The sequence below is a fragment of the Pangasianodon hypophthalmus genome, chromosome 15, assembly GCF_027358585.1.
Source record: "Pangasianodon hypophthalmus isolate fPanHyp1 chromosome 15, fPanHyp1.pri, whole genome shotgun sequence".
NCBI classification, from domain to species: Eukaryota; Metazoa; Chordata; class Actinopteri; order Siluriformes; family Pangasiidae; genus Pangasianodon; species Pangasianodon hypophthalmus.
This window is the reverse complement of record NC_069724.1, coordinates 14,040,001-14,052,104: the sequence shown is the minus strand read 5'-3', so window position 1 is coordinate 14,052,104 and position 12,104 is coordinate 14,040,001. Positions and strand designations below refer to the sequence as shown.

General features: G+C 39.4%; 1 protein-coding gene across 3 annotated transcripts in view; it reads left to right on the top strand.

Annotated features, from left to right (window-relative positions):
* dacha (dachshund a) overlaps positions 1-12,104 on the top strand; it is a 145,098-nt gene that overhangs the window by 72,044 nt on the left and 60,950 nt on the right. For all 3 annotated transcript variants that reach the window (XR_008303814.1, XM_026941239.3, XM_026941240.3), the window contains exon 2: positions 8,771-8,886. Coding sequence is in view for 2 of the 3 variants with exons in the window: in XM_026941239.3 (XP_026797040.1) it covers positions 8,771-8,886 (116 nt within the window). In the remaining variant the exon portion in view is untranslated. The remainder of the gene's footprint in view (positions 1-8,770; positions 8,887-12,104) is intronic.

The window sequence follows — 12,104 nt, the reverse complement described above, 5'->3', positions numbered from 1 at the left end:
AGACAGATTCATATATGTTCAGTCTTGAAGAAGATATAACTGAAATCTGGCTCGACTTGTCCATTCCCAGCTGTTATAACATAGGAAAAAATATGCCCCAAAAACAAACATTGAACAAAGTCTCAAAAACATCAAGAACAAAATGAAACAATTACCCCTTCAGGAACTAACTTGGGGGTATGTGACAGACAGCCCTCTCCTTGCCTAAATGCTCACTAGCTTTGATTAAGCAGGAAGGACAAAAAGTCGAACTCCCCGAACCTTGGCGAAGACCCCATGTCCTACCGATATAGTGAATCATTATACATGCAACGATTAAAGTGGGATGACTGCCCATGAGAAAGGTCATAGCTACGCATTATGTAGATTAGTCTTCAGGTGAACTTGATGGCATTTCGTCAAGGAATTCAGCCACACCATCTGGAGACTTAAAGAATTTTGTGCACCACTGGTAAGAAATCCTCAAAGTTGCTGATTACGTCGTGTAGGCAATGCCAAGCCCGTTTAGCCTCTTCTTTATCTCGTAGAACTCTTGTCTTTTAGACTAAACACCCACAGAGAAGTCCTCAAAGATATCAATTCCTCAAACATGAGCTGCTGAAATTGTCTTGCTTTCTGTATTATGACACATTTATCCTCATAGTGATGTAAGCGAATGTAGACCACTCTCGGCTTGCTACATTTGTCCATGTAGTCGATTGTCCATGGACTACGGTGTGCGCGATCAACCTTGACTCAGCCTTCTTTTGTCTCCAACTTCAACAAATTGGGCAACCAGGTCTCGAAGAAGTCCTTCGGGTTTTAATATTTTTCATATTACAGCGCTGAGATCTGTTCTCTTGATCTTCAGGTCTTTCAAGAGCAGATTTTAGGCAACTTTCTGTTCGGGCTAAATGTTCACTCACTTGTGCAAACGAATCGTTATTCATCAGGGTCAAAGTGATCTTTTCGCATATTCGCATACAACATTACTGTGTCTATTCTCTGATCCAGGGAAGACTTTATGTTGTCGATCACCCCTTCGCTGATTCTCGCAATTAGCGCGTCCACATCACTAGCAGACGCCATGCTAATTTGTGCTCATGCAGGCTGTTTAGCTAATGTCTTCTTTTTCGGTTTTGAACGGAGAATTCTCTTGTTGCTCGGTGATAAAGACCACAAGTCAGAAAAGGACATTCTCAAGAAGCATTTTTCATGTTTGTTTCAATTATTTGGGCATACTTCACAAGACTTTGCCGAAAAAGATTGGGGAGCTCAGCCGTCGCACTGTTACTCCTAGCAGCAGAACACATGACAACCCTAAGCATTATTTTCTATAATGTCTGTTTAAACACTAGTTAGATTGAAGTACTTCAATACAAAAGCTGCTCATAGTACTAAATACAGTTGAAATAAAACACTTTAGAAATGCTTTCAGTGAGAATTCACTTGGTTTATAATCACAGGTTTCTTTTTCCCTAACATATTTCAATTATGTCCAGGTTATCTTCTATTTATTATTCCTACGGAACTCGCATTGCACTGCACTGCTCTACATTTTCTGCGCTTCTTCGCTGTGTAAGTCAGTAAATTCTGGTGTGGTTCATGCAAAAGCACCTCCTCAAGGACATGCTCACAGTATGTGCAAATATGAATACTTCACCCTGTTAGGGGTTAGGACTGGTCAGCATGAAGGAAGGGATGCAACAGGGGTTTGAGTACTTCCTGCTATCTCCCTTTCTTTTTTAGCTTTTTTGTCAACAATATTCAGGCATAATTTCTAAAGGAACAAATAGGGCTCCCAAGTCCATTATCTTAGTACTAATCTGGGATCTAACACAACTGAAAGTCATCCAGAAACTTCCTCCTTTGATTAACTAGTGAAAAAAGGTCTAAGTACTGATGATTGGCTTTTTTGTATGTGTGCCTATCTGTGTGTGAGGGTCTTTCAGCAGTGTTGGTTGAATGCATGGACATATGGAGACTGACTTCTCTTGGGCATCACTGGGTACCAGAAGCCTTCCTCCCTCCTTTTCTCTCTCTCTCTCTCTCTCTCTCTCTCTCTGGCTGGCATGCTGGCAGCTCCTCTCCCTGGGATACTCAAGCCTTTCAAACATGAGTAATTGATGAATTGTATGCAATATGCAAATGTGAATGCATAAATCTCCTGACTGACAGCTTAATTTATGTGAGTCTTTAAGAATGCAGGATTAGATTTTAATTAAATATCTTCAAAGGCACCCTGACTTGTACATTTTTCCCTCCCCCCTCAGCTGCCATCTTTGTTATTGTTGAAATAACAATGTTCCCATTAAAGTTTTTTTTTTTTTAATCTGATTTTACTTCTCCTCCTGTACCCTATTGGTGCACTGCCACTTGCTGTCCAAGGTTCTCTCTGACTTTCAAACTCTGGTCCTTATTTTTATGTGAACACTGTTAATAATTACACACTGTAGCAAATTAAAATAAAGTTTGTAATTCCTCCCTAATTCTCAAGACCTATCTTCTCTAAGGGCTAAGGCTTGATTTGTGACTCTGGTGTTTTGTTCCTGCACCCGTATTATTTTTAGTGAGATGAGCAGGTGTCGCCGGGGCATGAATATTGAACGAGGCCGTTTATGAGATGACAAGGACACATTTGCAAGACTGGAAGGGAATAGAAAAGTGCTTAGTAACCCACTTTTTGCAGGTCCCCAGCAGAGATTCGCCAGGGATTTACGACGAAGTGATTGGCTGTGACGAGGGTTTTTTCTTCACTGGCGAATGGAACGTGCAGCAATGTGTGAATGACTTTTCCCAGCCATCTGTTCATCCAGCCCAATGGGACTGTGTGTGTGTGTGTGTGTGTGTGTGTGTGTGTGTGTTTAAGAAAGACTGAGTCTATGCAGTTACACAGCTCTTCAGTCTGTCTTGACTGTGGGGAAGACTGAAGCACTTACCACATTATGCCTGTGTGTGAGGCATAATGAGATAAAAGGAAAGCAAAAAGATTCACAAAGCCTGCAATCCCAGGGTCTAAAAGACATTTATTACAGACTGAATAGTTTATCTGTTAAAGTAGAAGTTTGGTGAAATATAAAATTTACACCTTAAACCAAAAGTAAACATGTAGTTGAGCTGCATCCTTTTTAAAACATTATTATAATCATTATTAAATCATTATTTTTTTTTATAATAATAGTGTATGTTTACGCATTTAAGTAAGAGAGGAATTATCTGTAAAACATTCACATTTCTAGTTCCACATTCAAGCTTTGGGAGATTAGGAAATTATGTTACCATGGAATCCTGCACCTTGAACAGAATGACAATAAACTTTGATAATTTAGGAGAAATTTATGGAACTTAAATTCCATCGCATGTTAGTTGCATTAGCCTCATTGCTTCAGTGCAAAACTAAAGAAGCAAACATCAGACACCAAAGATATGCTGATTAACTACAACATTAAAAATGTGATTTTTAAATTTTTTTTCATTCATTTAAGCTTTGTAAAACAAACTGTAAAAACATAAAAATTTATTCCTATCAATAATTCAGTAATTTCAGTAATCAGTAAATTCACAAATAAAAGTTTCTTGTATTGTTAGTCTTTACTGTAGTTGCTGTTTTGGGAATATGGGGTTTTAACTTCTTGATATTTTAGTCTGCAGCATTTACTTAAGGTTATTGCATATAAGAGTTTCAGTTACTTAGTATGCACAAGAATTCACTTACATCTTGTCATACAAAGAGGAGATGAGAAACAGATATTCAGTTGTGTTTCACAGAGAATTCTTCCAACAGCACACTTTACTCTGTAGTTCGGTGTGTGATCACACCACAAGCAAAATCATCACTACTAAAAGTTTTTTTTTTTTTTTTTGCACTTGACCCAACATGGAACACATTTGTATATTAAACATACAATAGAGTTTTAATCCAGTTTGTTCTTGGAAGTGAGACGATGGTGGGGGTGTTATTTAAGGGAAGCACCTGTTTGTGAGCAAGGAAAGGCCTGTTCAGCCTCTAACAATACCCAACTAATGCAGAGCTAAATAAGAAAATAGGTTTAAGAGTCCCGAGAGAGCTGAGCTCCTGTTTCGTATACAGTTGCCTAAAAAAAAAGGATCTCAGAGTTCTAACCACTTGGGCTTGTGAATGTTGTTTCTGTGTATGAGGGGTGGTGAGTCACAAACTTTGAGTGTGGAAAAAACCTCTGGCGCTTCTTGCTTCATTATTGAAGAAACCATTTAATGTACACTGAAAGGCAAAACATGCTCCAGAGGAAGCTTCCTTTTTCCTCCTCACTTCTAAACAATAGCGGAAATATCTGCTTAATTCTCAGTGAATGCTGCTGATGTCTGTATTGTGGGCTCATTTGGGTGGGAATTCAGAACATTTAGCTGATTTTTTAACCTTTTTTTATTAACCTACTCTTAAGTTAACCTTGAAGAACTTATACAATGCTTTTAATTTCTTCTCTGAAAATGGAGACACATTATCAAAATACTAAAGTTATTTAGACACATCTAGGTTGAATATTCATCAAAAATACTTTTAGGTTAATTCTCAGAATCAAATCATTCCCAAATTTCTCCCCTATAGCTCCCTTACTAGATTTACTTGAATGGAAAATCCCTATGTACAGTTGATTCTGTCATTATAGATGTCTGGCAAATAAGTCACATACCACACTCCAGAGTTTCTCTGGCTAATGGTTTCACCAGTAGCGTGCTGATTCAGTAACACTGCTAACATCATTGACTTCTCCACATTCACAGCTTGTAACACCACTACACCTGTTCTTCTTCTCTTGCGTCTTATCTCCACTGTTCATAGAATTTAATTGTATTATTAATGTGATTGTGCCGGTTAATTTGGGGGCATGTCTTTATATCTTGGTGAGGAAGGAGAGGAATATCTCCATTTTTTTCCATCCCAACTTGTAGGGATGCGTGTGTGTGTGTGGGTGTGTGTGTGTGTGTGTGTGTGTGTGGGTGTGTGTGAGACACACCCACACACACACACACACGCACACACGCACGACAGATTCCTGATATAGGAGCTGCAAATGTAAAAAAAATCAGATGAAGTGATTTTTCGAGTTCTCCCTTTGTCTACATATTTAAGGATCTTTAGAGCTATTCAAGGATGTTTAGAATTAGCAGACAATTTCATCTATGTGTATTGACTTCAGACACGGACTACAATCGAAATAAAAGAGAAAAGTATTTTTGAATATTTTTTTTTACACTTCTTTCTACACTTCCTTATGATCCTTCTAATAATTCAAACCTACTGAAAAATAGAGTGGTTTGAATTCTCCAAAGTATCCTTTGGTCGTTCCCTCAAAATGGTAATCACCATGGCTGTCTGGTCAAAGACAGAGATAGTTGCACACAATGTCCAAACAAGTGATTTATTGTACTACGCACATACACTGATCAGCCATAATATTAAATCCACCTGCCTAATATTGTATACGTCCCCCTTGTGCTGCCAAAACAGCTCTGACCTGTCGAGGCATGGACTCCACAAGACTTCTGAAGGTGTGCTCTGGTATCTGGCACCAAGATGTTAGCAGCAGATCCTTTAAGTCGTGTAAGTTGCAAGGTGGAGCCTCCATGGATTGGACTTGTTTTTCCAGAACATCCCACAGATGCTTGATTGAGATCTGGGGAATTTGGAGGCCAAGTCAACACAGGGTTGGAGGCCAACTCTTTGTCATGTTCCTCAAACCATTCCTGAACAATTTTTTTGCAGTGTACATATCCTGCTGAAAGAAGCCACTGCCATTAGGGAATACAGTTTGCCATGAGGGGGTGTACTTGGTCTGCAACAATGTTTAGGTAGGTGGTATGTGTCAAAGTAACATCCACATGAATGCCAGGACCCAAGGTTTCTACGCAGAACATTGCCCAGAGCATCACACTGCCTCCGCTGGCTTGCCTTCTTCACATAGTGCATCCTGGTGCCATCTCTTCCCCAGTTCAGCAATGCACACACACTCGGCCATCCACATGATGTAAAAGAAAATGTGATTCATCAGACCCATTACTCCATGGTTCAGTTCTAATGCTCACATCCCTATTGTAGGCGTTTTCAGCAGTAGACTGGGGTCCACTTTTTCAGCAATTTGTGCTACAGTAGATCTTCTGTGGGATCGGACCAGACGAGCTAGCCTTCGCTCCCCACGTGCATCAGTAAGCCTTGGGCATCCATGACCTTGTGCCGGTTCACCGGTTGTCCTTCCCTACTTTTGGTAGGTAAAAACCACTGCATACTGGGAACATCCCACTAGGCCTGCCATTTTGGAGATGCTCTGACCCAGTCGTCTAGCCATCACAATTTGGACCTTGTCAAAGTTGCTCAGATCCTTACACTTGCCAATTTTTCCTGCTTCTCAACTTTGAGAACTGAAAAAACTGTACTCCAAAATGTGATACATTTTAAGCATTTTTAAAATTTAATACACCAGGACCAAGTCCAGTAATAAGCAGTGCTAAACTTAGCATTTTGCCTCCATGGCTTGTTTCTTTGTTTGTTGCTGGTGTCTTTGCTGAGTTCGACAGGTTGTTTGCTCATCTGTTAGGTTGCCAGATTCTGGTGAGATTTTGTCCTGTCACACTAATTATCAGAGAAAAATGGTCAAACTGCTCGCAGTGATTATATAAAAGTGGATCCACTAACAGAGGGGAGAGTGTGGAAATTTGTAGTGTGCACAATGCTTATGCATTTAGACGATACACTGGTATAAACTGGTATACACTGGTATGTGTGCTGCAGAATCTGTGAATGCATTTTGATACTGTGTCTGTGTTCCTCTTTGAACTTTGGATGTGTGCTTCAGAAGACTGCAGAAAACCTTCCTCTATTCTGTCCTATGAACTTAAGGGTAAAATAGCTTCAATACATTTGGAGTGCATCATATACCCTGCCTTACAAATGATATGCCTACACAGTTTAGGATTCTTATCGGGTGTCTCTCTCTCTCATACCCTCTCTTGCTGTCTGTCTTGCTCTCACTCTGTCACCTTGAGGCATATGTTTTTCAAGGTGATCATTATCATCTTTGCACAGTTGTATAGCTGCTCCCTTCTACAGAATCTTTCTCTGTGCATCTCTTACCTGCTGCTGTCCAACTGTTATTTTAAAGGGTTGAGGGGTAGAGCATATGAATGAGTGCCACAATGTCAGCAAGAGGAAGAATCATGGATATTATTGCCTGAAAATGTCACCCAGATACAAATAATTATACCTGATTAGTCTGATATATTTTTAGGCCCATTCCATATTTACCATTTATCATATATTGTCTTGATCATATCAAGCGTAAGTCATGTATGCATCATCCTACTGTGCTGTGTTATGTTTACAAATCCTGTTGTCCTGTTTCTTCATTTTTTTTTCAGTACAGTATACAAAATTTCTAGGAACAGGCTGATACATGGCACTGACTGACACTCTGTGACCTTTTTTGGCCAAGTTATATGAGAGGTGTGATGGTGACATTAGGACAGATTGTGCCCTGTGATGATGTGCATGATCATGATATTCAGTATCAGTTAATTGGTACATCCCTATCTCCATCATACAGTCATATGCACCAAATTGCACACTGTTTATGTGAAGAAGACTCAATTCTCTCAATCAATTCAGGTTTCCTTTATTGGTGTAATCATTTCTATACATTGATTTTGCATTTTGAGCAGTTTTTTTTTTTTTTTGCAGCAACCACATAACAACTAAACTAGAATGCCAGCAAAGGCTTGACATTACACAGACCTAGATTTACACAGACCATGTGATGTAAATCATACACCACAACAAGAACAGTCTGGCCTGTTGTCTACCAGCAAGAGTTTGCTTTAAAGCAGTAAATGGCCCCATTAACACATGGCATGAACATGCGTCCTTGGTGATCAGATCACAAGTGATCAGCACTAAGTACAGATGTGAAGGTGTCAAATGCGTCCTGAAGATGCGTCGTGATCTGATTACTCAAACCACATTCAGAGGTGGTCTGGGACGCAAATTGCCACGTAATACTTTTGTAGTGTGAACCTAAATGCGCCAACCGCCGAACTGACTGTGTCTTTGCCCTAGCCAGAAAACATGTAATCATTGTGAGACTGTTTGGAAATAGATGGATAATGACAATGCTATAACAGCAGAGACGAAAGCAGCTGCTTTTCATAGCTCATTTGTTGTCTCATCTCTCATTCTTTTATAAGTTTTGTTAACAGACCATGCAATAATGTTTGAAACACTCTGTACAGGTACATGAGATATGATTCATGGGACACTTTTGCCTTTTGGTTTAGTAATTATAACAGGCAAATAGCTGTACTGACTGTCAAATTATTATAAGCATGCATGGGAACATTGTATGATCACATAAAGTGTTAATCCAGTGAAATGTTCACTACTGTGCTCTGTTGCAGCTTTCACAAAGATTGAATTTTGAACTATGCCAGAGTGTGTGCTTCTGATTACTTCTGATTTTCCCCTTTCTTAGCAGTTAACCTGCTAACAATTAATTTGTTCATTGTCTTTTCTGGATATTTGAATATTAAAATTAGGCAGAAGGCATATTTCTAATAGATATTGTTATATATCAATGTCTACTTGACTTACTCAAGAATGTTCTGCTCCTTGCCTGTTTTTCCACCAGCAAACTTTAGAGCAATATCCAGTGTAACCTGCTCCTAAGATAACCTGCACTTTATAGGAAACTAGGAAAATTTAGAATTTGTTCATAAGCATGTTAAGGAAGATTTACCTAAAGTTTCCTTCTCTGTCTCTTTTCAGCTCTCGCCCTGGCCGTCCTCCCAAGCGCTCTCTGGGGATGTCCATCCAGGATGGTTCCAGGCTTCTCCCCCACAGTGTCCACGGCCTTCTGTCCCCAAGCCTGCTCTCCCCTACAGGTACAACCTGCTCTCTGCTTTTACTCATTTCTCTCACTCTTCTCTCACTTTGCTCTTGTCCTGCCATCTCTCTTGCTCTGTCCTTAACTTGCTGTACCTCAGTGCTCTTCTTGCTCTTGCCCTGCTCCAATGCTTGCTCTTGTGCTTCTCTGCTTTCTTAGCCTTACTTTCTCTTTTTTCTCACCCAACTCCCACTATGCTTACTCACTCAGCTCTTGCGCAGTTCTTTTGCCCCATTTTCACCATTCTTTCCTTCTTGTCTTGCCCTGTTTTAGTCATGCTTCCACCCTGTTCTTGTTCTGATATTGCCTTTCTTTTAGTCTACACTCGATCAGCCTTGCTTTGCCCATTCTCCCTGCCAAACAAACATGCACTGGCCACTCGTCTTAATCTACATTAGTGTGAAATCCATGAGGCTTATGAGGAGGTAAAAATAGCCAAACCCACAACATTTACAGGTTGCATCCTGCTTGATGATGTTTAACTTTTCGTCCTTTTTGATCAGAAGAGCTTGCAAGGGGGGTTTGTGTTTTCTTTCTTTTATCTATGCTGGCTATTTTCCCTTCCCCCTTCCTCCCGTCAACATTCGCAAAATCAGCTCATATTGATTTTTTTCATCCTGTCCTTCACTGGCCACTACTGCATCTCAAACAGAGGTTAAACTATTGGATTTCTGTGAGCTCCTCTTTTTTTCCCTCTCACGTACACATTTGCACTTCTCTCTCCCTGTCCATTCCTTATTTTTTCCTTCCTTTATTACCTTCTTTCTAGTTTACTTTTCTCTTTCAGAACAATTGTTTCTGTTTACACTTACATCAGATCCCTGCCCCTGTTTCCCTGTGCGCACACACTTACACACTCACTCATCTTTTTTAGCTGTAAAAATTCCTACTTTCCTTAGCACACAAGTCACTTCTTTCTCGTACCATTCAGTTGTCCTCTTTACCTCTTCTCCTTGGCTCGCTAAATTGCTGACAGTAGCAGCAATTTGGCCCAACAATGGCCAGCACAGGTATCGATTGGTGCAGCACGAGTAGCCAGAGCAGTCAGTTAGCTCAGCCCTGCTGATTGATTTCAGATGACTCCTGTTATTATTTCTACTGGCCAGGGACCGGGCGTAGCTACTATTTAAAATGTACGTCGACACTTTTCTCCATCCTCTATGGCCTCATCTCTGGGACACAGGGAGGTTCGCAATCATCCTGAAAAAAATAAAACTGACTGTGTAGAAGTTAGATGTAGTGGATGTAAATGTATTTATATTACAATGCATAACATTTGTTATGTAAAGTAACAAAACAGTTTTATGTTGAGGTCTACATTTAATCAAGCATCTGTTTAGTAAACAGATCAGACAGCCACATATATTGCAGTTGAAATATTGGAATAAGTTTGGATGTTTGTGCTTTTCTCCTCATTTGCCTTTAACAAGAGAAAGGATTTTCTTCTTTTATTAGTTTAAACATTAGAAGGTGTTTATTCCACCCATAGCTGATACAGTTTATTTTAGTATGTGTATTAGTGGGTGTTGTAAGCATGGTATTAATTTGTATGGATGACTCATCACTATGATTTCAAATAAAATATTTCTTTACATCTATGTACATATAGAAAGGAGAATCAAATTAAAATGTTTGTGTTGTTAAAGATTTATTTTTTAACAGGTGCTATTCAATGCCATTTATGGCAAACAAAAGGTCCAGAACATTTACTAACCTCTGTTAGGACACCATGATTACAGACAAGATGTAGTCACTCTTTTGGATGACAGAAAACACTCTATGATTTCACAAGCTGTTGCATGTGTGATTAAGGAAGTGGAGCTTCAGGTGTGGTATTTCTATTATGTTATGTCAATTTGATATCTAAATAAAATCTAGTGATAACTACTGAGTGTAAGATTTTCTTGTTTAATTTGCATTAATTACTTTTGTTTAATTTTGTCAATATAATATATAATTCAATAAAAAACTGTTTGTGTTTCAGCATTTTATGTAGGTTCTTCTCAGCTTCTTCTCAGCATTATTAGCAGCAATTTAGACAGATATTTCCACCTAATGTCATAAATAGCAGGAACAAAATGACCCATTTGGCTTGGCCATGCTGCAGTGTGTATGCGTAAGCATTTCCCCCACCAAGTATGAGACATAGTGAGATAAAGGAATCATTCTCAGGAGAGATAGATTTTTTTTCTCGTGTAGAGATGAGAGAGGGGTTGAACTTGGTTGGAGAGAATATGAGATTGAGGTAGGAGTAGAAAGAAAAAGGGAACTAAAGGGAGTGTTTTGAGGAGAGGAAGAGCAAAATGTGTGTTGTTGTAGAATTTATCTTGCATTTAGTCTCCCAGATTGCTCTTGACAGAAACATCATAAGGGAGCAGGGCAGCAGGTGGTGGAAGAGAGAGATCCAGAGCTATACAGAACGGGAGAGATATCCAGTGTGTTTTTCCTTTACTCTCTCATCTTAAATCTAGTATTCATAGTCAAGTCTGGCCTGAAGCCAGAGATCTTTCATCACTCTAACCTCTTTTTCCATAGGTTTATATAGTACAGTTTATATAGTGGACTAAAGCACTTTTGGCAGACCAGGAGCTACAAGTAGAACAATAACCTTTATTTACTTGGTAGCTTCAACATAGTGTTTTTTTGCACCACTATTTGACTTTCACACACTTCACTCATCTCTGTTCCAGCTCCAGTCTTGGGACAACCACTGTTAATACAGATAAAACTGATGGCCCACAGTGTTGTAAAATGCCAAGATATCAAAAAAGGACACATCTATCCTGTACTGTTCTCTCTTATCCTCTTTCTCTTTTTCTCATACATACATTCACTGTAAAAAACGTACTTGTAGGGAATTAATTCACTTACACTTTCCTGACATAAAGATGCATGCTAACACACACACACAGACACACACACATACACACACACACACATTATATATTCACACCAACATGCTTTCTCTCTCTCTCTCTCTTTCTCTCTCTCTCTCTCTCTCTCTTTATGGGTGAAAGCAATTTTAGGCCTGGATGGTGACTTTGATGAATGATGGGTGCCATTGGGGACTGGTCTCTCCATCTGCTTATCCCCCCTCTCTTATATCTCCCCCTTTCTTCCATTGTTTTGTTTCAATAATAATTGAAACACAGTAACTGACTATTTAATGCTATGCCTGGATCTAAACCTAACCATAACCTTAACGTCAGTAACCAG